The 26,350-nt window shown below is 46.4% G+C and overlaps 1 protein-coding gene across 2 annotated transcripts in view; it reads right to left on the minus strand.

Annotated features, from left to right (window-relative positions):
- CFAP69 (cilia and flagella associated protein 69) overlaps positions 1-25,182 on the minus strand; it is a 53,565-nt gene extending 28,383 nt beyond the window's left edge. Inside the window, exons 1-12 of one of the 2 annotated variants that reach the window (XM_069729482.1) lie at positions 24,865-25,182; positions 19,558-19,620; positions 18,839-18,904; positions 17,590-17,689; positions 12,718-12,794; positions 11,626-11,724; positions 10,898-11,050; positions 9,426-9,600; positions 6,580-6,703; positions 5,139-5,187; positions 3,897-4,018; positions 3,219-3,435 (exon numbers count right to left, since the gene is read on the minus strand). In XM_069729482.1, the coding sequence (XP_069585583.1) occupies positions 3,219-3,435; positions 3,897-4,018; positions 5,139-5,187; positions 6,580-6,703; positions 9,426-9,600; positions 10,898-11,050; positions 11,626-11,724; positions 12,718-12,794; positions 17,590-17,675 (1,102 nt within the window). In that variant the 5' untranslated portion in view covers positions 17,676-17,689; positions 18,839-18,904; positions 19,558-19,620; positions 24,865-25,182. Of the gene's footprint in view, positions 1-3,218; positions 3,436-3,896; positions 4,019-5,138; positions 5,188-6,579; positions 6,704-9,425; positions 9,601-10,897; positions 11,051-11,625; positions 11,725-12,717; positions 12,795-17,589; positions 17,700-18,838; positions 18,905-19,557; positions 19,621-24,864 lie in introns of both variants that reach the window. The other variant, XM_069729481.1, reaches the window with a different exon arrangement.
- Between the last annotated feature and the right edge of the window lie 1,168 nt (positions 25,183-26,350).

The raw sequence follows: 26,350 nt of genomic DNA on the forward strand, positions 1-26,350 counted from the left end.
AATTAGAGTCGTCATCCACCTTAAGTGCGTGATTGACTGCTACAATGAGGGAGTCAACCGTAGCTCTGAACTCCGGAGCCTCCGGGTCCAAAGATATCTCGGACTCATGTTCAGAGCCGTGAACGCTGCGAGCCCCCAAAGAGGGAGAGCGAGAGGTGGAACTGCCAGAGTCTGAGCGGCGAGGTGAACGCTCAGGAGAGGTAGTACGGATCCGTTTTCTGGATGACCGTGCCTCTTTAAGAGGAGAGCGGCCCCTGCTGGCCGACGATTCCCCTGCTATGGAGGGATCTCTTAACACCTGTAACGGATTACCTCGTTCCCCGGGAGGATTTTAAATGGATTTGATGGCGTTAGCTAAAAAATCCACGGACTGTGAAAGCGAGGCAACCCACGGGGGGGGACTAGGTACGCCGGAGTCGGTGGCGGTGGAGGGCTCCTGGGCACATGGAGCATCGCAGGCAGAGCAGAGGGGAGAACTTTGAGGCCTGGGAAGTGGGGCCTGGCAGGTGGTACACGCAGAAAAAAAGGTCGTATGCACCTTAGAGGATTTTTTAGACCTTGACTGCGACATGATTCTAATGCAAAAAAACTACAGGGTCTTTAAATTGTAACCGAGCCTGAGAGGGCGGCGCTGCAGAGGAGAGCTAACGATGTCTCCTTACCCCGGTCCTGTGTCCCGCTGTCCAGGGAAGACGAACTGCGAAGAATTCCCCTCTGAGAAGAGAAAGCCGGCTGCACGTGGGCGCTGTGACACACCGGAGATGCGACGGGCAGGAGCTGCGGCGCTGCAGTGAGGGACCAAGATGGCCGCCGAGATCAGGAGAGAGATCTCGGCGGCTGCGAGAAGCGCCAGGACCGGGGGGCGGCGCCGCTGTGACGCGCAGGAGTGGGCGGAGCCTAACGACGGCGACCAGCGGCTAGGCCGAAGCCAGGGGCTAAATTTGCGGCCTCGGCCCGGCGCGCGGCCGCAAGTGCCGGAAAAAAAAACAAAAAAACGGGGACACTGTCCCCCAATGAGCGGTATCAGTGCCACAGGTTTGAGGAGCCCCCCGAACCGCCGGCGACCACCCCCAATCCCCACACAGGACACTTACCCTGATCATGGAGGTGAGAGGGTGCCTTGGAATAGGGACGGTGCAGGGGTTGGGAAGCCTCTATCCACCGGCCCCAGATGGGGGATGGAGAGGAACCGTCCACCACCTGAGTCACGCAGAGCATTGGTGATGCAGTGTGGTCTGCACGGACGCCACAGGGAAAAAGGCCTCTGTACAGCCGAGGGTAAACCTGGTGGACAGGGCAGAAGTCCGGCATACAAAAAGCCTGGCTGCAGAGGAGGATACTGGAGGTAAAACACCAGTGCTCGTCTGTATAAAAAAAAAAAAAGGGGGAGATCGGGGCCCTTTAAGGGGAGAAACCGTCGCCCAAAAAAGGTCAGCTCAGGCAGTGGCTCCCACGTCGCAGGAGAGGATACGGTGAGGTGAAACTCCCGTGCTCGCCTGTTGTTGGTTCGGGGGAGATCGGACCTTAGAAGAATCCGTCGCCCCCTTCGTCCGGAATAGATTGAAAAGGAAAAAAAAAAGAAAAAAAGAGAAGAAAAAGAAAATCCATGAGGATTAAAAATCAGTGTGCCTCCTACGGACACTAAGCTTAAACTGGGTCTCTGGAATCCAGCATGAGGGTGTATACTGCAGGGGAGGAGCTAACCTTTTTTTGTCTCAGCTTAGTGTCAGCCTCCTAGTGACAGCAGCATAACCCATGGTCCTGTGTCCCCCAATGAGGCGAAGGAGAAATATACAAATGTCAAGTACAACCAAAACCGACCACCACAAGAATGTCGGGCAAACGTGTTCCGGACGCATGTGCTTAATCATCAGAATGTTGGTGCAATGATTAAGGACATGCGTATGAAATGCGTTTGCCCGCATTTTTTTATTTTTTTAACTGTGGTGGTGGGTTTTGGTTGTACTTGACATTTGTATATTTTTGTAATAAATCATTGGATTTTACGACAATCTCCTGCTGCTGGAATTTCTTGTCTTCTTGGGATACTCCTGGCGCACAGCAGTCTCTACGTTATCTCTACGTGCTTTTTTTAAACCTTTAATAACTTTTTTTAATATTTGAGCACCTGATTGGTGGGGGTCCATGTACTGAGATCCTCATCAATGGCTCAAAAATCGTCCACAGAGAAGCGAGTAGCTCAACAGGCGGAAGCGCATCAGTCCGCCGCTGTGTGTGCTCGGACAGGGGCTGTGCACTCTTGTCTACTGTACTGCACATGTCACGTGGAAGGAGGACAGGGGGACTAGGGTCTGAGCGATGGATTGGGGGTCTTAGAACCCGACCCCCCAGCAATCTGCTTCCAATATACTCTAGATTTTTAAGTATAGAGAAGCAAGTAATTTCTTTTATCAGCTTCACGGTTTCCGAACCCTGAAGTGGTTAATAGAAGTGGCATATAAAAAAAAACTGTGTGCACAGCAAAGTCGTTTTTACATTGCTGTGCACTTTGTTCATTTTAGGGGGCGCTTTTTCAAGCTGAAAATATGCCGTGGGCACATACCTTAAAGGAATTTTTATAGATTTTTCAGGTTGAAGAAAAAAAAGTACATAAAAAATGCTTAAATGCATGAAACAATATTTTTTTTTACTCATTTTTTTGCTATATTTTTATTCAGTAGTCAAATTTGCAGCATTTTTAATCAGAAAAGCCTCAAGTGTTTGCTTCTTTGTCAATGCTGAAAAAACACATGGGAAAAAAAAGCACTAAAGGCGTGTTTTTCCATGGGAAGAAACAATAATCTTATTTTAAGTGGGTTTTTATATGGATTTTTGAGTGGAATCAGCTTCCAAATTCACGTAATAAATTGTGTGAATACACCATTAGTAGCCGATGTACTACACATCCTTTACATTGTGAATGCTGAATCAAAAACGTACATAGTGTAGGTTTAACGCACGTAACTTTTCTGCAACGTGTAGATGAGATGTGATAAAATCTCATTCACTTAGCTGATGCTGTATTCTGCAGCATATCTGCACCCAAGTCCGCATGGGGTACATGACGATTGTGTGCAGGATTTCACCCTATGCATTGCAAATGGAAAAATCTGCAATGAAAATGAGACCGAATTGCATCGAGCAATGATAAATCTGAAATATCCTGCAAGGAAAAAGTATAGTAAAAAAGTCCTGGAGACATAAAAAAACAGACTGACCTTGGGTGCAGCACCACTCCAGGAAGAGAAGAATGCGTGTGTTTCCCTGACAGGTGATATAGTCCTCCACCAGCAGAGGCGCCATAGAGCACAAGGTAGCGATGGCGTGCAGCTGTAAGTCTTCATAACGGGCAGCCGGCCAGTCGTGGACTCCATGCTTTTCGTTTGCTTTGACATAGTTAAAAAGGGCTAAGACCACTTTTCCATCACAGAGCAGCTATACAGGATACATAAAAATAATATTCAGATTAGTGAATTAAAAACAACCTGTCACTTGCCATAAATATATATATTTATTATCTGATGTAATTGCCGCTGTTCTCCTGAATCCGACGATGTTTTTATTTTGTTCATGCTCCTCTCTGTTGCTGAGATATGGCCCCTTCTTCCCTGTATATAAATCTAGTCTTGTTAGCCAAGTGGGTGTGGTCATCATGAAGACGCCCACTGAGAAAAGCTGAAGACCACGCCCACTCCGATAAAATAACCAGGAAGATAGGACCGTATTTCAGGATCGGAGAGGCGCAGGATCAAAAGAAAAACAACGCCGGATTCAGGAGAACGGCGGCATTTACACCCTACTTATGGCAAGTGACAGGTCCCCTTTAAATAATATCTGATGAAAGAACGTATGCGGGCAATCTATTGGCCTGATTTACTGTTATAGGCATTCTTTACCTGAACTGTTGACAGATCCTTAGATAACACCACCAACATGTTGAAAAGCAGTTTCTTCATCTCGAAGTCTTCATGGTTGTGTAAAAGTTTTAGACTTTTCACTAATGGGTTATGGCTCTTAACTGGAGAAAGAAAAATCAAACTGTAAGAGTCCATGGTCCCCAGGAGGAGAAATAGAATAATGTCAAATATCAGAAAGTTCTACGTAACTGTGTGGAGATTCGGAAAGTTCACATACTGGGCTGATCTGACATTTGCTTTAGTATTTTCTTAAAGGGATATTCCCATCTTCATAGAGTGATATTGTTGAATAGTGCTCGCAAAAACAACCACTTTTGTAATTTACTGCTTTTTAAAATTTGCAACCGTTCATGAGATTGTAACACTATTCGTTTGTTTGTAGCCCGTTGCCTAGGATACTGACCACCGCTGCTGTCTGGCTTGTAAGTACTGCGCTGAAGTTGGAGGGAACAGTAAGCGCTTACAAGCACAAGAGAAAAGAGTTTGTAAGCACTGCGCATGTTCTGTTGTCTGGCAGTGATGGTCGGTCTCCTAGGCAACAAGCTGTAAACAAAAGAAAAGAATGCCTGAAATTTTTCATAAGCAGTGAATTGCAAAATTGATTGTATTTACAAGCACTATCCGATAATACCCATTTATAAAGATGGGAATAATAACCCTTTAAAAGGGGCGTCTGCATTGGACACTCAGTTTATATTAGAGGTATTATTTAACATTCAGCTAGATAAAAGTGTTCACATTGGCCACACAGTGTACACATAGACCACAATAGACAGGATCTGACTCATTGACATCTATGGAAAGGTGTTGTGGGCAAGCTCATTCACCTGTGCAGAGTTCACCGTGCAGGGAGAGTGAGGAGGTGAGCTGTGACCATCACCTATTGTAAATGTTGGATCTTATTTATCTATATAGGGATGAAACCTTTTGTAGTAATTCTGCTTGTGATGATAACGAACTGCTTGCCAAGAAGTGACAGAACAGGGAATATCATTCTAATATTATCCTTAGAGTGTAAAATTAAAATTTTAAGATTCTGGATTTTTTTAATAGTTATAATATGAAAATGTAAGAAAATAAATAAATACAGCAAAAATTTGTAAAAAAAATAAATATAGAAATATATACCATAAAAACTTCAGTTAAATAATAGTTTAATCGTTCATTTTCTGATCATACATTTCCCTTATAAAGAAAGGCTATAATTATTAATCTACCCACCTTCTGAGAATGTTGCAAATAATATCAGCTGCTTCGCAAATCCACTTTCCTAAAAAAATACAAAAAACCCCACAATAAAAAGACATATAATTATTAGCGTTAGAACGAATTAACCTAGACCGTCGGCCACGACAGTGGTCTGTGGCTGCTGGAAGGGGGCAGGAGAACTGCTTCTTCCCTAAAGGCATCCATGGCTCCTCTTTTGATTAGCCGGCCTGTGACGTATTTGTGACATTGTGCCAGGCCAACAAATCGAAAAACGAGCCATGGATGACATCAGGTAGGAGGTAGATCTCCAGATCAGCAGTCACAGGCCACTGTTATATCAGATGGTCAGGGTCGTGCAAATCGATTCACACTAACTTTACTTTAAATTACTATGCAAATTTGTGTATATTATTATCAAATTAAAGGGGTACTCCGAGGAGATAAAAAATTATCCTAATGGCCGTGCCTTCAGAAACAATAAAGATAGCATTAATAGTGTTGTTTCCCATCCTCACTGTACCTACAATTCAGTGTGATGCTGGAGCTGCTCCTCTCCCCTCTGGGATGTCATGTCGCACATCAGAGGCCATGGTCCTCTCCTGGCTTCTAGTAGCCTCCAGCAACCTGATAATGTCTCCTTTCCTGCAGTCCAAGATGAACTTAGCCGCCGGCTTTCAGTCATAGAGGAGTGGCCGATGCAGCTTCAGTCACCGCTCAGTGCACAGTGAGCGGCGGCTGTAACCGCACTCTGAGACTGACTTGACAGTTGGATAAGTAGTGCATCAGTACAGAGCCAGCTGTCAGTCAGTGCCAGGGGCATGTTTACAGCCGCCGCTCACTATATACTGAGCGGTGACTAAAGACACACCTCTATGACTGAAAGCCGGCGGCTGTAACCGCACTCTGACACTGACTGACAGTTGGATAAGTAGTGCATCAGTACAGAGCCAGCTGTCAGTCAGTGCCAGGGGTATGTTTACAGCCGCCGCTCACTATATACTGAGCGGTGACTAAAGACACACCTCTATGACTGAAAGCCGGCGGCTGTAACCGCACTCTGACACTGACTGACAGTTGGATAAGTAGTGCATCAGTACAGAGCCAGCTGTCAGTCAGTGCCAGGGGCATGGTAACAGCTGCTGCTCACTATATACTGAGCAGTGACTAAAGACACACCTCTATGACTGAAAGCCGGCAGCTGTCGGGAGGAATAAAGTTTATCTCCTCCTGGCAGCGGGGTTTTCAGTGTGGTGTCAGTGCACCTTCAGAATGCTATTAACCTGCGGATTTACCCCATATCTGCAGGTTAATAGCGTTTTTTCACATGACAGGATCAAATTAACAGTATTTTCTTTTGAGCTTAGTACAATGTGGCATTTGTTCCATCAGATGTCATATTCTGGAGAAATTAGGAAAGTATTGACCAACAACCTCCCCAGCAGCTTCTACTTACGATCATCGGAGGGCGACTGTTCTCTGCGATCAGTGTGGCGATTACCAGAAGATCATTTCTTAGCTGTCGATCATGATGTCTGCACCCATTTGTGAGTAGGCGTACAAAAGAATCTTTCAGTGCACTAGAAGAAGGTTCAAATACATGGTGATCAGATCATTCTAGAGGTATTGGTTGGGAGTAGAGGTTACCTGGTTGGTGGGATTCTGACTGCTGGATCCCCTGGGGGCTCATCCTCAGAATGAGGAGCCGCAGTGATAATTTGTTGCTGCAGCTCTTAGAAATAATCTGGAGTTTAGTCATTGCATTTCGATAACTTCTTTATTAAACTAGCACCAAACGTTTAAAGGCAACCTGTCACTATGTCAAAAGTGGGCAGTTCTTGTTCTTATTTTATTCCCGCTGTTCCCCTAAGTAATACGTTTGTTTTTTTTAAAATCCGCCATACGGTTCTAGAAATATGGGCCTTTTTATTTGCTAGTTTTTCTGCTCTTTATGAGGGGGTGGGTGGCTCACAGGTTCCTCTGGGGCGTGTCTTCAGGCTGCTCTGCATAATTAGTTTTTAATGCAAAAAAATCCCAAGGGTAAAAAAGTTAGGATAAAAAAAACTCATGCATACAGAAAACACTTAGATCGGAGGGGAATGAACCACCACCATGGAGTAAACTCCAAAAGAATTAAACCTTTATTAAACAAATCTCATATAGTAGAAATTATTACAAGAGAACTGCTAGGCAAGAAATTACGGAGGAAAGGTTACCATGTAGAGGAGTGCAAAACGAGCACAAATGATCGCCAAACAGGTAAGTGCTGCCTATGTGAACATGGCAAAGATAAAATGCAGTAACATATTATAAACAAGTAAAGTCAATAGCAGGAATAAAAGTGACATAAAATAAAATTGCTGAAAATAAACTGCTGAAAAAAAAGTGCAATGCCTCCGATCTAAGTGTTTGCTCAGTATAATTAATCGCTGAGCATCGCCTCCTTGTAAAGTGCATAAAAATTAGCAGTAAATTAAAAGGCCCATATCTCTGGAACCATATGGCTGATTTAAACAAAAAAAAATACAAACAATGGAAAACTTAGTGAAGCGTCCAGAGTAAAATAGAAGCAAAAACAGACCACTTTTGACCTGCTGACAGCTCCTCTTTAAAGGTGTATTCCTTAGATCACTAGGATAACTTTGTGAGTGATACCCGGCAAGACAAGGTCACTTTTGCTTTTCTCCTGCACTGCGAACTTTCTCACCCCCTCCTATAGAGGGCACTACACCACTTCCCTACTCACTTGCATTTCCCCATATCGTGGATAGAAAAGAACATCTGCTGTGTAGGAGGAAAGTAGAGACCCCAATCCCTCTACTGTCAGGATGTTGTCATCCCCAAAAATTATAATGCGATGGCATATGCAGCGCCCCAGAGTCGTGGTTGTTGCGGTAATTTCGTTCTTCCACCAGGGGGAGCGATGTTACGTCTGATGGCACCAAAGGAGTTCACCCTGCCAGGTATCACAGCCACACACACACTTCACACTCCAGTCCACCAGGGGGAGCAAAGGGTTCTGTTCACTAGGCCACTCCTCATATGGGGTAAAACTGGTGGGTTGGTTAGGAAGTTAGGCAGAGACAGAAGCTGACTGGAGGGAGAAGGAGACAGTCAGTGGAAGGGAGAGTCGGAAGGAGAAGGAGAGAAGCAGACTGGGCTCGGCCCAGGGAATTCCTGTCAGGCAGACAGAGGAAAAAGGAAAGAACATCAGCGGCTCAGTAGGAAAGAAGGACACGGAGCTGCGCCTGCAAGCCATGCGGAAGAAAGGACACAAAAGGAAGTGTGCCGTAGTGAGTGAGCACAGAAGTCATTGCAACAGGAGTGAAACATCAGTGGGAGACCAGCTAGAAGCAGGCTGCGTCCATCTGAAGCGCAGATCCGGTGGCCGGAACACCGAGGGAGTAATAGACTCTACGCTTTACTTTAGAGACCGGCAGGGCAGTCAATTCCAAGTTGGCTGTCCGACCTAAACACCTAAGCAGACAAGGTGGCAACGCGGAGGAGGGGCAACACTAGGGTCCCTATAAAATAGCCTCAGGCCACCACTATCATACGGGTATTGTCCTATCCATCTGGGGGACAGAGAGAGAGAAGTAACAACAGTGAGGACCTTATGGTAGCTAATGCAAGTAGGGACCTACTACGTTACTGTGCGCAAGGGGAAGGCTACTGATTTCCACCTGGATAAGGGGACTCTGGAATTGCCATCAGACCGGCCGGACTCTGCCTACCCCGTCATCCGGCACCCTGGACTGTGGATGCTGAAGCCTTCAGTAAAGGTAAAGAGACTGCACCCATTGTGTCCTCGTTATTCACCGCGCCTTGCACCATCCACCATCACCATCTAGACTTTTGGGAAGCCCTGGGGACATACTTCACCTGTGGGAAGGTATACCATCTAGCTGCCATTCCATTACCCCAGCGGACCCCTAAGCAGCGTAAGTCACCCTGACGAATACCACAGGTGGCGTCACGAACACTACCATCATCTACAAACTCTGCCTTTTATTAGGCGCCCCTCATAGGGCCACGGTCCGGGTCGGGCCACCGTGACATCCTCGCTGAGGGAACTGAAGGACCCGGTACCGAGTACCCCATTGCCCTTACGTGGGGGCGAGCCACATCTACCCCCGGAATATAGCAAGATATTATAAGATCGGACTACCCCTTAAATGTTCTGGACATGGAACTAGTTAGATATGGATGATATCAATAGGTACAATAACTAAACTCCACATTTCGGGTAAGACTAGCTCAAAGTCTTAAAACTTCTGAATTTAGGATATTAACAGCACTTACTAGATGCATTCGATGTTGCTGAGCTGATTAATGACTTCTTCCTTTGGCCCATTTTCCAGTAGGTTCCATAAGATCTCAGAGGAACGGAAAAGAAGTTGTCCCGAGGGATCTGCGTCATTGAGCCGGGAGCATATTCTGCGGGCGGCATGAGCTCGGGCCATCAGCTTACAGTTCTCTGAATATTAGGAATATCAAAAGCAATTGTATTAATACTTCTGAATTGGCCAGAGTGAAAGTGCCTTTAAATGAATGTGACTCGACCAATCAAACAAAGGATTGCCCACTAATGTCATCCCCCTTCACCACCGAGCCAATTTTTACCATCCTGACCTGGCCAAATTTTACAATTCTGACCAGTGTCACCTTATGTGGTAATTACTCTGGAACTCTTTTTTCGTGACTTATTGCACTTTATGTTACTGGTAAATTTAGGTAGATGTTTTTTGTGTTTATTTGTGAAAATATCAGAATTTGGTCAAAAATTTAGAAAATTTAGCAATTTTCAAACTTTTAATTTTATGCCCCTATATCAGATAGTTATATCACACAAAATAGTTAATAAATAACATTTACTACGTGTCTAGTTTACATCAGCATCATTTTTTAAATATAATTTTACTCTGTTAGAAGGATTAAAAGTTCATCAGCAACTTCTCATTTTTCCAACAAAAATTACAAAACCATTTTTTTTTAGGGACCACGTTACTTTTGAAGTGACTTTGAGGGGCCTATGTGACAGAAAATACTCAAAAGTTACACTATTCTAAAAACTCAAAGTGCTCAAAACCATATTCAGGAAGTTTATTAACTTTTGGGGTGCTTCACAGCAATTAAAGCAATGTGGAAGGAAAAAAAATTAAATTTAACTTTTTTCCCAGACAAATGTTGCTGTAGCCTCAAGTTTGGCATTTACACATGGGTAACAGAAGAAAATGGACAGTGCAATATGTTATGTTGTGCAATTTCTCCTGAGTACACCTATACTATATCAATGGGGGGAAAACTCCTGTTTTGGTGCATGGCAGGACTCGGAAGTGAAGGGGCGCCATTTCACTATAGCTAAGACAGCGTCCACAGCTCGGGCAATTACGGTACATTGTGGGGGCGCTGATTGGACAGGGGAGGGAACCCACTTCCTCTCCAAACCTCCTAGATGGTATGATTGATATCGATTGCGGCATTTAGGAGGTTAAACAGCTGGTGGTGGTGCAGGTACCACTCCTGGCTGTGTGAGCCGGGTCTCGTCTATCATGTAAGCAGAGCTCTTGGAGTGATCGCACGGCCACAGCTCCTGTGTCGCACACGATCGCCATGACGTACCTATACGTCATCAGTTGGGAACCTTTATCTGACCATGACGTATAGGTACGCCAAATGTCTTCAAGAGATTAGGGTCCTATTAGAAGACCCCCTTTAAAACCAAATATAACCTATTTAACAAAACGGACGGTGTATAGGTGCAGTATATGTACCGGTGGTGCTTGATAAGAGCTGTAGTACTTTCAGAAGCGCTAACTTCTCTTGTAAGTTGTTCTCCACTATTGCCAAAGACAAAACGAGGGTTTCCGCCAATCCTCCCACTTCAGCCATCTGTAACTTGTAGGTGACACTTGTTGGTTGAAAGCCTGTCAAGAAATGTAACATATGTATATAACTTAATATATTTTATTAATTGGCCATTTTACCAATTGGTGATTTACCAATTGCTGAGTAAAATGATTTACTAGCTCCTTGGTAGTCGATGAAACGTGGACCAGAGTCCTGCGAACCTCATCGTACATGCCAGAATTCCCGGCACCTCTTCTAATTAGCAGACTTGATGTCACGTGTGCGCCTCGCCATAACCATGATGTTGCAATAAAGCCATTTATCAAAAGCATGGCAGAGGATGCCGGCAGGTAGAGGGAACTGTGGCCTGGTTTGTAAATCTGCTGTATATTACAGCAGCAGCATTGTGGATGAGATTTTATGTAATTGGATCCACACTTTGTGGATAAAAAAAAAATGAAGATGGGTATACAAAATCCTTCACTCTCCTTTTAGGCTATCAGGCCATATCGTAAGGGGCATATAGTGGAGGGTCATCAAATAGTTATCCTTGAAAGATAAGCCTGTACAAACTACACTTCATTCAAGAAAAACTCACTTTTTCGGGTTTATTTTAATAAAAATATTAATTAGCAAACATCAAATAATTTACCATCCGTTGGCAGCTTAGTAGACTGTGGGCTGTAAAAATTGGCAACTGAATTGCAAATCTGTATTCTGACTTGAGAACTTGGCACCCGCATCAGACAACCTGGAGGAAAGAAAGTGGAGATTAAAACCTGCAGTTCAGCTAATTATCAAATTAATACAATAATATGTTTGTTTAACCCTTCCGCGCCCAAAACCGTATGTGTTGGATGAGCTGAAGAGGCCGGAGAAATTGTACCATTCGTATCAGCATGGAGCATTTTATTTACGCCGTACCTGTGATATTAATCAGAATAGGTTGTCATCTGTGTGTATATGAGAAATGATGATGTTTCTGGCCATTGCGTGACTCGTATACTGCACTTCTCACTAGTTTATTCTCCTCTCCCTAATCTTCAGTTGTCTCTGAGCTGGTGGTTGAAGACTAGCTGCTATGATGTCTCCCATACACAGCACACACGGGCATGGACACATAAAGATGGGACTTTTAAAAGAAGAGGAGGAAAACAACAAAAGTGCAAAAATTAAACCTGGGGTCAAATACCGCTGTCACAATTGGTTTCTGAGGGATTAAACTGCGGTGATCAGAGCTTACTCGGATCACCGCAGAATCCTGTTCAGTGCCAGCTGTACAACACTGCTGACATCTGCAGTATATGATACATATGGTATAAGCTCAGGTCCTGGGCTCACTCCATACATGTAGGGCACACACTCACCGTACATGTATGCCATCTGTCACCAAGGGGTTAAAATACTTTGTATTAGGATGTTACCCTGATTGGAAATATTTTTTTAAAAAATTGATGGTCTATTCTTGTGATACATCCATTGTTGTTGCATTCAAGTAAATGGGACAATGCTGCAATATCTTGCTCTGCTGCAACGAAGAGTACGATCCAGGGAAGTACAAAGTGGTCAGAATCCAATGTAAACATCTGACGGCTGCAACACTTCCACGAGCGCCGCTGCCGCTTTAAACTGCTGATGTGTCCTCCTTTCATCTAATATCGATGGCCTATCCTTGGGCTAGGACATCAAATGGAAAAGTATGGATAAACCCTTTAATTTAATGTGGCAATATGGTACAACTCACCTAGCTGGGATAGTGACTCTGCCACGGTTTGTGCATACAAGACTTCATCTGACATCTTCTCTTTCAGGAAAGGAAGGCTACAGGCACAAGACGAGACAAGGAGGACATAATAGATGGTTGTGACAAGACAAGTCAGGAGGTTGTGTTATCTCAATCTGCCAAAAACTTTCCATCCAATGACAATCTTAAGTTAATAATCGTAGACCAATGGACCTGTCACCAGATTTCACAATAAACAACAGCATAAATTATTGAATAGACCTGATTAGGCTGGTGTACTTACTATGATAATTCATGTCAAAATGGCTGTATAATCCCTTTATCAAAGTTCAATTCAATCTTAGTTTGCCAGGCAAGATTGACATATCCTCAATGTTTCTCCTTCCTGCTGCTGTCAGCTCCTCAGTGGCCCTCCTCACTGCTGCTGCCCTTCTAAACTTTTTGACAATTCTTCAGTGTCCCTCCTCCCTGGTGCCAAATCTCCACACACTTAGCCTGATTGTCAGCTCCTCGCTGTTCCCCACTCCCTGATGCCGAATCTCCACACACTTAGCCTGATTGACAGCTCCTCAGTGTCCCTCCTCCCTGGTGCCAAATCTCCACACACTTAGCCTGATTGTCAGCTCCTCAGTGTCCCTCCTCCCTGGTGCCGAATCTCCACACACTTAGCCTGATTGTCAGCTCCTCGCTGTTCCCCACTCCCTGATACCGAATCTCCACACGCTTAGCCTGATTGTCAGCTCCTCAGTGTCCCTCCTCCCTGATACTGAATCTCCACACACTTAGCCTGATTGTCAGCTCCTCAGTGTCCCTCCTCCCTGATACTGAATCTCCACACACTTAGCCTGATTGACAGCTCCTCAGTGTCCCTCCTCCCTGATGCCGAATCTCCTCACACTTAGCCTGATTGTCGCTCCTCAGTGTCCCTCCTCCCTGATGCCAAATCTCCTCACACTTAGCCTGATTGTCAGCTCCTCAGTGTCTCTCCTCCCTGATACCGAATCTCCACACACTTAGCCTGATTGACAGCTCCTCAGTGTCCCTCCTCCCTGATGCCAAATCTCCACACACTTAGCCTGATTGTCAGCTCCTCAGTGTCTCTCCTCCCTGATACCGAATCTCCACACACTTAGCCTGATTGACAGCTCCTCAGTGTCCCTCCTCCCTGATGCCGAATCTCCACACACTTAGCCTGATTGTCAGCTCCTCAGTGTCTCTCCTCCCTGATACCGAATCTCCACACACTTAGCCTGATTGACAGCTCCTCAGTGTCCCTCCTCCCTGATGCCGAATCTCCACACACTTAGCCTGATTGTCAGCTCCTCAGTGTCTCTCCTCCCTGATACCGAATCTCCACACACTTAGCCTGATTGTCAGCTCCTCAGTGTCCCTCCTCCCTGATACCGAATCTCCTCACACTTAGCCTGATTGACAGCTCCTCAGTGTCCCTCCTCCCTGATACTGAATCTCCACACACTTAGCCTGATTGTCAGCTCCTCAGTGTCCCTCCTCCCTGATACCGAATCTCCTCACACTTAGCCTGATTGACAGCTCCTCAGTGTCCCTCCTCCCTGATACCGAATCTCCTCACACTTAGCCTGATTGACAGCTCCTCAGTGTCCCTCCTCCCTGATACTGAATCTCCACACACTTAGCCTGATTGTCAGCTCCTCAGTGTCCCTCCTCCCTGATACCGAATCTCCACACACTTAGCCTGATTGTCAGCTCCTCAGTGTCCCTCCTCCCTGATACTGAATCTCCACACACTTAGCCTGATTGTCAGCTCCTCAGTGTCCCTCCTCCCTGATACTGAATCTCCACACACTTAGCCTGATTGTCAGCTCCTCAGTGTCCCTCCTCCCTGATACCGAATCTCCTCACACTTAGCCTGATTGTCAGCTCCTCAGTGTCCCTCCTCCCTGATACTGAATCTCCACACACTTAGCCTGATTGTCAGCTCCTCAGTGTCCCTCCTCCCTGATGCCGAATCTCCTCACACTTAGCCTGATTGTCAGCTCCTCAGTGTCCCTCCTCCCTGATACCGAATCTCCACACACTTAGCCTGATTGACAAATCCTCAGTGTCCTGCTGCAGCTGAGACCTCACACCGCTCAGTACAAGCTGTGGCTTTCAGTTGGGCTCAGTGGGCAGAGACTGAATACACTTGGACTCATGAGCTCTCTCACTCCTTAGCTGGACTCATAAAATGCTCATCCTAATAACAGGATTTTTAACATGAATTTTCAAAGTAAGTACACCAGCCTCATTGGGTCTAATACATCTATTTATTAATGTATGCAGATTTTATTTTGAAATTTAGTGACAGATCAGCTTTAAAGTGAATTTGTCACCAGGTTTTTGCTACCTCGTCTGAGTGCAGCACTCTCAGCAGTCGCTTAGTTTATTGAGTGCATCAATTAATACACAATGATGTGTAGATGTAGCAGAGCAAAGAATGCTCCCCTGCCCACACCACCACTTTCTGTGTACATTGTCTATTGACAGTGAGCTGCTTATCAGAGCAGAGTGTGTGGTCGGACCACTTGGCACCTGGTCTGTGCAGCAATAATGTCCTGGTGATAAAACATTCATTGTATGGAAATAAGAGCACACATCCTAATAAGTGACACATCGATGAAATCAGGGTCTAAGCCACTACCTCATGTTGCCTTCAGATTACATAGCAAAATTCTGCTGACAGGATTTTAATCACCAACTCATTATTTGTGTAGGTTATTAAATTATCACCTGTGCAGTACAAGGAAATCCTGAAAACATGACCTGTTTTCAGCCCTCGAGCAATGCAGTTTGACACCCCTGAAGTATAGAGCATGGAGCTCAACAAGTCCTGGCTATGTTCCCATGATGAGGTTTTTGGTGTGTTTGTGATGTTGCAGATTTTAGGCACCCATGATATAAGATAGGTCACTTGCATTTCAAAAATGCGCAAAAACGTGCAGCAGTTTGCAGATATGTATCGTCTCATTCTGAATCTCGATAAATCTTCTGATTTTTGGAAATGTATCCAATAAAACCAGGTCTTGTGTTCCCTATACTGCAGAAGAAAGTCTTCGTTATACATGACATAAATCATGAGAAGAGGTGGAGGGGGGGGGGGGGGGGTTATCCTGTTTTTGAATATCCCTCCAAAAAGTAGCAAGTAAGTCTTTGGTTTACATGGAGTTCAGCTGCAATACCAAATGCGGCCCATTGACAAGAGTGGCGCTGTTTATAGCAAAGAAATTATACATCAGAACTTTTTGTTACCCTGGACATCCCCATAGAAGACAATGGGCTGGATTCATTAATGTTGGTGTTGTACACGCTAGTCTGAATGAAGAGGCGAGGTGGAGAAAGATGCGTAATTAATTGCATCCTCGCCATGAATGTTACTCCAGTACGTGTTGAAGAATTTGTCGAGAGAGGGCATCGCCACATCGCTCATGCAGCGCCACTTTGGCAGACCTGGCATCAGAACTGGAAACGTTGCACAATTTTGAATTGTGCAAAAAAAGTTGCAACTTTAACCCCTTACCGGCATCGGACGTACTATACCGTCCGATGCCGGCTCCCCTGCTTTGATGCAGGGCTCCGCGGTGAGCTCGCATCAAAGCCGGGACACGTCAGCTGTTTTGAACAGCTGACATGTGCCCGTAATAGGCGCAGGCAGAATCGCGATCTGCCCGCACCTATTAACTAGTTAAATGCCACTGTCAAACGCAGACAGCGGCATTTAACTACCGCTTCCGGCCGGGCGGCCGGAAATGACGTCATCGCCGACCCCCGTCACATGATCGGGGGTCGGCGATGCGTCTGGATGGTAACCATAGAGGTCCTAGAGACCTCTATGGTTACTGATCGCCGGTAGCTGTGAGCGCCACCCTGTGGTCGGCGCTCACAGCACACCTCCATTTCTGCTACATAGCAGCGATCAGCAGATCGCTGCTATGTAGCAGAGCCGATCGCGCTGTGCCTGCTTCTAGCCTCCCATGGAGGCTATTGAAGCATGGCAAAAGTTAAAAAAAAAAGGTTTAAAAAAATGTGAAAAAAATAAAAAAAAACATAAAAGTTTAAATCACCCCCCTTTCGCCCCAATCAAAATAAATCAATAAAAAAAATATCAAATCTACGCATATTTGGTATCGCCGCGCTCAGAATCGCCCGATCTATCAATTAAAAAAAAGTATTAACCTGATCGCTAAACAGCGTAGCGGGAAAAAAATTCGAAATGCCAGAATTACGTTTTTTTGGTCGCCGCGACATTGCATTAAAATGCAATAACGGGCGATCAAAAGAATGTATCTGCACTGAAATGCTATCATTAAAAACGTCATCTCGGCACGCAAAAAATAAGCCCTCAACCGACCCCAGATCATGAAAAATGGAGACGCTACGAGTATCGGAAAATGGCGCAAAGTTTTTTTTTTTTTTTTTAGCAAAGTTTGGAATTTTTTTTCTCGTACTGACCTGGAGAATCATAATGGCAGGTCATTTTTAGCATTTAGTGAACCTAGCAAAAAAGCCAAACAAAAAACCAATGTGGGATTGCACTTTTTTTGCAATTTCACCGCACTTGGAATTTTTTTCCCCGTTTTCTAGTACACGACATGCTAAAACCAATAATGTCGTTCAAAAAGTACAACTCGTCCCGCAAAAAATAAGCCCTCACATGGCCAAATTGACGGAAAAATAAAAAAGTTATGGCTCTGGGAAGGAGGGGAGCAAAAAATGAACACGGAAAAACGAAAAATCCCCCGGTCATGAAGGGGTTAAAAAAAAAAGTGTTTTATGCCATAAATCTGATGAAAGCACGTTGATAAATTGGGGGCAAAAATGACTAGTCCGAAATGTGGATGTAGACAGCGCACTTACCCGAATAGCTTCACAACGTCACACACCGGATCTATGAAATCTTTATGGTCTTCTATTTTTGTTGCAGAAATGTTTAATAATTTCATGATTTGGGGTAAATCTTTTAGGACCTTTTATGTTAAGGAAAATCCAAACGACTATGATAACGTTAAGGCCGGTTTCACACGTCAGTGGCTCCGGTACGTGAGGTGACAGTTTCCTCACGTACCGGAGACACTGACTCACGTAGACACATTGAAATCAATGTGTCTCTGCACATGTCAGCGTGTTTTCACAGACCGTGCGTCCGTGTGCAAAACACGGAGACATGTCAGTGTTCGTGGGAGCGCACGGATTACACGGACCCATTAAAGTCAATGGGTCCGTGTAAAACACGTACCGCACACGGACGCTGTCCGTGTGCAGTCCGTGTGCCGTGCAGGAGATAGCGCTACTGTAAGCGCTGTCCCCCCCACGTGGTGCTGAAGCGGCCATTCATATCTTCTTTCCAGCAGCGTTCGCTGGATAGAAGATATGAAAAATCCTTTTTTTTTTTTGGTCCTCGTGCTTAAAATAAAGAACCCTGTCACCACCCCCCTCCCACCCACTGTGCGCCCCCCGCTGTTACTAAAATATTCACCCGGCTCCCTTGCAGCATCCTCTCCTGGTCGCACCTTCTCCTGTATGAGCGGTCACGTGGGGCCGCCGATTACAGTCATGAATATGCGGCTCCACCTCCCATAGGGGTGGAGACGCATATTCATTACTGTAATAAACTAAACATGTTGATTACTTGGGAGTGCAGCAACAGATAGAAGATATAAAGGTGTCGGTAGATTTAAATTTCAATGACCTACAATTAAAATAAACTGAGGAGTTCACCCGTCTCCACTGTTAAGCCTGAAGATGCTTTATATGTCTGTTCTTGAAACAAACGAACAAAAAAACAGAGGATACAGGGTTCATCTCCGACTGATCAGTTCAATTTTCAAGTCAAAGGGGTAGAAATGTCAAAGGCTTCTATCAGAGAGGGCAGAGGGGGAGGCTCCTGCTGCAGCCAGTTATCTAACAGCCAGATACAGGACAGTGATGAAGAGGAGGGGGACATTGATGATCGACATATATTTCCCAGTTTTAATTGCAAAATGAGATAGAATCGAAAGGAAGGACATTTATGGAGGGATTGATGGGGTATTATTTATTTATTTTTTATTTGTGAGCATTTTATTATTATTCATCTATTTTTTTTTATAATGAATTAAAAAGATACAATGCCGTTGTAGTAATGCTTGCCGACTTTCTTTAAAGCCTTCATATGTCTCTCAAGTAAATCCTTCTGCAAAACAAGAGGAAGAACGGTGATTTACCTTTTAATATGCCTGGATCCCACTGACATACTGTACGGATTTGAGGAAATGAAAGCCGCGATAATACTACTATCTTCATAGATGGAGCTTGTAAAAATAAGCACGTTTGCAATTTACTGCTAATTAACATTTTCAACTGTTCACGATCTTAACACTTTTCTTTTGTTTACAGATTGTTGCCTTGGAGACCGACCACCGCTGCAGGGCACTAGAACATGCGCAGCGATTACACAATTCTTTTCTATTCAGATCCTAAGCACCATTTTAAAGCTGGCCATGATCGCTGGCTTCAACGCTGCGCTTGCAAGTTAGACTGCAGCGGTGGTCGGTATCTCAGGCAACGAGCTTTATAAAAAAGAAACAAAGCTAATATCTTAAGAGCGTCTGCAAATTTTAATAATCGGTTAACTGCAAAAGCGCTGTCCAATACTATCCATCCGTGACCATGGGAATAACCCTTTAATGACCTGTAGTTTATTATTATCACAGTCCTGGATAATCCCTTTAATTAAATGAGTTGGATTCGGCATTACTCTGAAGTTCAGTCCTGTTTACACTATTTGTATGTATAGGAAAAAAATGGAATGTAAGAAGAAAGAAGTATAATCACTCTGCGACTTACAGAGAACGGACCTTCAAACAATTTGATCATGCGTCCCAGATCCATGGGTTTAAACTGAATGGCCTGTGAAAAAAGAGAAAGGATCAACAATAAAACATCAAAACAAAAAAAAGGATTTATTTTTTTCCAATTTAGAGGGAAGCTATCAAATTGAATATGGTGTCTAATCTGCGGACAGCATGGTATAGATCTTCATGTTATGCTTAAGAGTCCAGAGGGTGGTCCCTTAGTGAAGGAGGACCGCCCCCTGGACTCCTGAGCAGTGAAAGAGCAGGGATTTCAATTGGTAAAATACAAGTGTTACTGAATCTATTGCCATAAAACTATATATATTAATGTTCCCAGCTGTTCTGCTCGATAACAGGCAGGACTACATGTACAATGCAACAGGTTCCCTTTAGAGCAGCATTATGGTCGCTTCACTATGACATGGATATGGCAACACTTTGTTTAGCATTTGTGATGCATAAAACGACAGACTTCCCTCCAGGTGACGGAACGTCTCTGCTGCCCAGGATTTGTGCCGCCACTGCGCTATTTTCAGTAATCGAAGTCCTGAGTTGTGAGGGCACAGCGGAGCAATGGGAAGACCTGTCAATCACCTGCAGCAGCGCTGGGAGAAGGCACTGGGGGTGAAAGCAGGACTAGTCTTCTCTCCAGCTATAGTCCCTGGCCGGATCTCTAAGGCCGGTTTCACTCGTCAGTGGCTCCGGTGACAGTTTCCTCACGTACCGGAGACACTGACTCACGTAGACACATTAAAATCAATGTGTCTCTGCACATGTCAGCGTGTTTTCACGGACCATGTGTCCGTTTGGAAAACACGGAGACATGTCAGTGTTCGTGGGAGCGCACTGAGCGTCGATGGGTCCGTGTGCCGTGCAGGAGACAGCGCTACTGTAAGCGCTGTCCCCCCCGCGTGTGGTGCTGAAGCCCCATTCATTTCTTCTCTCCAGCAGCGTTTGTTGGAAAGAAGGAATGAATAATCTTTTTTTTTAATTTATTTTTGTTTTTAAAATAAAGTGCCCCCCCCCCCCACCGGCATTAAAATACTTACCCAGCTCCCTCGGCGCTTACATCCTCTCAGCGTTGCTGCTTGTCCTGTATGAGCGGTCACGTGGTGCCGCACATTACAGTGATGAATATGTGGCTCCAACTCCCATAGGAGTGGAGCCGCATATTCATTACATGCACATGCACGGTCCATGTGGTCCTCAGTCGGCACACGGGCGGCACACGGCTGCCGCACGTGTGCCACACTGATGTTCAACGTAAGCACACGGGCACGGATAATTCCGGTACCGATTTTTCCGGTACCGGAATTATCTGGACGTGTGAGACTGGCCTTACAGGCATATTGGATCCCCACAAAAATGGTGTTTTTTTTTAATGGGGGACAAACACCCAACACAGCCATACTACTACTTCCATATGTAAAAACGTGCTAATAAATTATTACTATTATTATGAAAAGTAAAATGCATCAGCCTTCATCAAAAATATTCAGTTGAACCTTAAAACCATCATTAAGCTCCAGAGATATTAGATAAATTCAACAACTAACTCACCTGTACTATACCGCCCCTATTCGCCTGTACACAGGTGCTATACCGCCCCTACTCGCCTGTACACAGGTGCTATACCGCCCCTACTCGCCTGTGCACAGGTGCCATACCGCCCCTACTCGCCTGTGCACAGGTGCTATACCGCCCCTACTCACCTGTACTATACCGCCCCTACTCGCCTGTACACAGGCGCTATACCGCCCCTACTCGCCTGTACACAGGTGCTATACCGCCCCTACTCGCCTGTGCACAGGTGCCATACCGCCCCTACTCGCCTGTGCACAGGTGCTATACCGCCCCTACTCACCTGTACTATACCGCCCCTACTCGCCTGTACACAGGCGCTATACCGCCCCTACTCTCCTGTGCACTGGTGCTATACCGCCCCTACTCGCCTGTACACAGGCGCTATACCGCCCCTACTCGCCTGTACACAGGTGATATACCGCCCCTACTCGCCTGTACACAGGCGCTATACTGCCCCTACTCGCCTGTACACAGGTGCTATACCGCCCCTACTCGCCTGTACACAGGTGCTATACTGCCCCTACTCGCCTGTACACAGGTGCTATACCGCCCCTATTCGCCTGTGCACAGGTGCTATACCGCCCCTACTCGCCTGTGCACAGGTGCTATACCGCCCCTACTCACCTGTACACAGGTGCTATACCGCCCCTATTCGCCTGTGCACAGGTGCTATACCGCCCCTACTCATCATTGCACAGGTGCTATACCGCCCCTACTCACCTGTACACAGGTGCTATACCGCCCCTACTCGCCTGTACACAGGTGCTATACCGCCCCTACTCGCCTGTGCACAGGTGCCATACCGCCCCTACTCGCCTGTGCACAGGTGCTATACCGCCCCTACTCACCTGTACTATACCGCCCCTACTCGCCTGTACACAGGCGCTATACCGCCCCTACTCGCCTGTACACAGGTGCTATACCGCCCCTACTCGCCTGTGCACAGGTGCCATACCGCCCCTACTCGCCTGTGCACAGGTGCTATACCGCCCCTACTCACCTGTACTATACCGCCCCTACTCGCCTGTACACAGGCGCTATACCGCCCCTACTCTCCTGTGCACTGGTGCTATACCGCCCCTACTCGCCTGTACACAGGCGCTATACCGCCCCTACTCGCCTGTACACAGGTGATATACCGCCCCTACTCGCCTGTACACAGGCGCTATACTGCCCCTACTCGCCTGTACACAGGTGCTATACCGCCCCTACTCGCCTGTACACAGGTGCTATACTGCCCCTACTCGCCTGTACACAGGTGCTATACCGCCCCTATTCGCCTGTGCACAGGTGCTATACCGCCCCTACTCGCCTGTGCACAGGTGCTATACCGCCCCTACTCACCTGTACACAGGTGCTATACCGCCCCTATTCGCCTGTGCACAGGTGCTATACCGCCCCTACTCATCATTGCACAGGTGCTATACCGCCCCTACTCATCTGTGCACAGGTGCTATACCGCCCCTACTTTCCTCTGCACAGGTGCTATACCGCCCCTACTCGCCTGTGCACAGGTGCTATACCGCCCCTACTTTCCTCTGCACAGGTGCTATACCGCCCCTACTCGCCTGTGCACAGGTGCTATACCGCCCCTACTCGCCTGTGCACAAATGCTATACCGCCCCTACTTTCCTCTGCACAGGTGCTATACCACCCCTACTTGCCTCTGCACCGGTGCTATACCACCCCTACTCGCCTGTGCACAGGTGCTATACCGCCCATACTCGCCTGTGCACAGGTGCTATACCGCCCCTACTTGCCTCTGCACCGGTGCTATAACGTCTCTCTCTCTCTGATCCGATGAAAAAAAACTGATCTGTCACATCAGTTTTTCACAATTTGCGACGGATCCGTTTTTTTTTTTACAAAGTTCGCTGGATTGAGCCTGACAGCAAAAAAAAATGATGTGTGAAAGTAGCCGGTATATGCCTGCAACAACAGCGATCGACAAAAAGCTTCGAGCATCGCTGTTTAACCACTTATATGCAGCAGCGGTCAGTGATTGGCAGCAGCAGCATTTCCATGGCTCGGTTGCTGGTGTGTATGTGCCCCTGCTCTCATCAATCCCCCCACCAAGCAATCGAAGGGCGCCAATGGGTTGCTAATGCAGCCGTGGGCCTCGTGTAGGAACCTGCTGCCGCCTCCTTGGCCTGACCGTGCCGAGGTTTCATAGCAGAACATAAATGTATCCCTGTATATACATCAAGTGATCAAATGAGGTCAGAATCAAGTCTCCTAAGGGAAATGAACACAATAGAAGGTTTTAATATATATTTAACATAAAAAATTGAACAACTCTCCCCCGCCTTTTTAAAAGTAATAAAAGAAAAAATAAACATCTTCACTTTCTGCAAAACTGGTAAAAGCCAAAAATTGCCACTTTTCATTCATCGCACCTTCCTGAAAATGATGGCATCGATAAAAAGTCAGCTCGTCACACACACAAAAACGAGATTAAAAAATAAGAGTAACAGGTCCAAAAAATGGTGACAAAACAATTTTTTTTTCACATATTTCTGAGTTTTTTAACCACCTACGTGAAATAAAAAATTATACAAATTTGTTATTGCTGTAATCACACTATACCGACCTGGGAAAATCATGTAACCGGCTCATTTGTGCCACACGATGAACACCGTAAGAAACAAAAACAAAAACAATGGAGGAAATGTGATTTTTTAATTATTTTTTTTACTATTTCACCACCTTATAGTAAAGTGAATGGTGTCGCACAAAACAACAAGCCGCATGTAGAGGAAAAAAATAACGTTATGACTCTTGGAAGAAGGAGAGGAATAAACAAAAGCGCAAAGAAAAATGGCGGTGGTCTCTACGGTTACAGCATGGCGGTGGTCTCTAAGGGTACAGCGTGGCGGCAGTCTGTACGGTTACAATGTGGCAGCGATCTCTACGGTTACAGCGTGGCGGCAGTCTGTATGGTTACAGCGTGGCGGCAGTCTGTATGGTTACAGCGTGGCGGCAGTCTCTATGGGTGCAGCGTGGCGACTGTCTCTGCAGTTACAGCGTGGCGGTGGTCTCTATGGTCACAGCATGGCGTGATCTCTACAGTTACAGCGTGGCAGTGGTCTCTACGGTCACAGCGTGGCGGCGGTCTCTACGGTTACAACGTGGCGCCGATCTCTACGGTTACAGCATGGCGGCGGTCTCTACGGTTACAACATGGCGGCGGTCTCTACGGTTACAATATGGCGGAGATCTCTACGGTTACAGCATGGCGGCGATCTCTACGGTCACAACGTGGCGGCGGTCTCTACGGTTACAACATGGCGGAGATCTCTACGGTTACAGCGTGGCGGCGGTCTCTACGGTTACAACGTGGCGGCGATCTCTACGGTTACAGCAAGGCGGCGGTTTCTACAGTTACAGCGTGGCGGCAGTCTCTATGGTTGCGGCGTGGCGGTGGTCTCTATGGTTACAGCATGGCGGCGGTTTCTACGGTTACAGCGTGGCGGTAGTCTCTATTGTTGCAGCGTGGTGGTGGTCTCTATGGTTACAGCATGGCGGCGGTCTTTACAGTTACAGCGTGGCAGTGGTCTCTATGGTTACAGCATGGCGGCAGTCTCTACAGTTACAGCGTGGCAGTGGTCTCTATGGTTACAGCATAGTGATGGTCTCTGGTGTGTATACACTGTATACAGCATAATTAGCTAATCACACAGCGCCGCCCCTGGCTGGGAGGTGTCATGGCCGTTACCTCTCTCTGCACCAGCTCCGTATCCGTCACCAGCAGTCTCACCACCGGGCGTCCGTTCGGTTTGCTGTTTCCTGACGTCGGCGCTTCTGTCAGGGTCATGCTGTTGGCTTGTACCGGGGCCCGGGCAGTCGCCACCTCCGGAGCTGCCGGCATGGCGAGCTGTGTCGTGAGGACAGCGCGGCTCCTTCACTGCTCGGCAACACAAACAATCACGGTTGCTATGGCGACAGGCCGCGTCTGCAGAATGCAGCGGCTCCTCATAGACCTAGGTCCGGGCTTTCCTGGGGTGTGACGTCATCGTGCCATCATGGCGGCCACAGGGGAGGGGAAAGGGGATTTATTATTTATTTTTAATACAATATTATTATGTTAAGAATATTTGGATGTTACAGAGGCAGACAACTTCGGGGAAACCCCAATATTTTGCTTCATGGGCACAATTTTGGTTTTACACCTACATCATTCTCGGTCAGAGTACTGACCATGGTCCGCGATGTCCGGACCGGCCTGGGGTCTCCTGCTCCGAACGCAATGACTTCATCGTGGTCGTTAACCGAACTTTGAAAGATGTATGGATGTAAATTTTGGTCCTTGGGCTGCAATGGCAATTATTGGCACCTGCGATGACGATCGCGGGGGGTGAAGGAGTTAGGGGGCAGGTTTAACCCCTTAGATGCCACTTGACAGCAGCATTTAAGGGGTTAATCGTCATCTACAGCTGTTACCCGCAGGATTTTCGCCTAAGGCCTCTTTCACACCTCCATCTTTTACAGGTCGTCGCAATGCGTCGTTCTGTGTAAAAAACGCATCCTGCAAAGTTGCCCGCAGGATGCGTTTTTTGCACATAGACTTGTATTACCGACGTATTGCGACGTATGGACACACGTTCCATACGTCGTGCACTGGATGCGTCGGTATTTGGCGGGCCGTCGTATTCGAAAAAACGTTTAAGGGAACGTTTTTTCGTACGTCGGGTCATGCATTTTAAACTGCGCAGGCGCGGCCGGAACTCCACCCCCTCCTCCCTAGGACTTCACATTGGGCTGCGGACACGTTGAAACACTGCGTCCGCTGCCCACGTTGTGCTAAAAAACTTCAACGTCCGTCGGTACGTCGCGCCAACACTTAGCAACGGCCGCGTACCGACGGAAGTCTGAAAGAAGCCTGAGGGAACCTGTCGCCTGATTCATGCTGTCCACGACACCAGCAGCATAAATCTGGAGGCATTAATCAGAGCCTGGCCGCATGACTGCTGCTAAGTACTGTATATATTTCTCTAAATATACTCTAGAGATCTGGGCAAGGGTCAAAGCCGGAGACATTACTAGTCCACAGCCGCCTCTGCACCACTGCTGGTGATTGATAGGTCTTTTGATATGGGATAGACTGGTCATTCCCCACCAGCATCAGCAGCTCTGAGAAGAGCCGGCCAAGGACAGCACTGGGAAGAGCCGAACAGCGACAGCACTGGGAAGAGCCGAAGAGG

This window comes from Ranitomeya imitator, chromosome 6, assembly GCF_032444005.1.
Source record: "Ranitomeya imitator isolate aRanImi1 chromosome 6, aRanImi1.pri, whole genome shotgun sequence".
NCBI classification, from domain to species: Eukaryota; Metazoa; Chordata; class Amphibia; order Anura; family Dendrobatidae; genus Ranitomeya; species Ranitomeya imitator.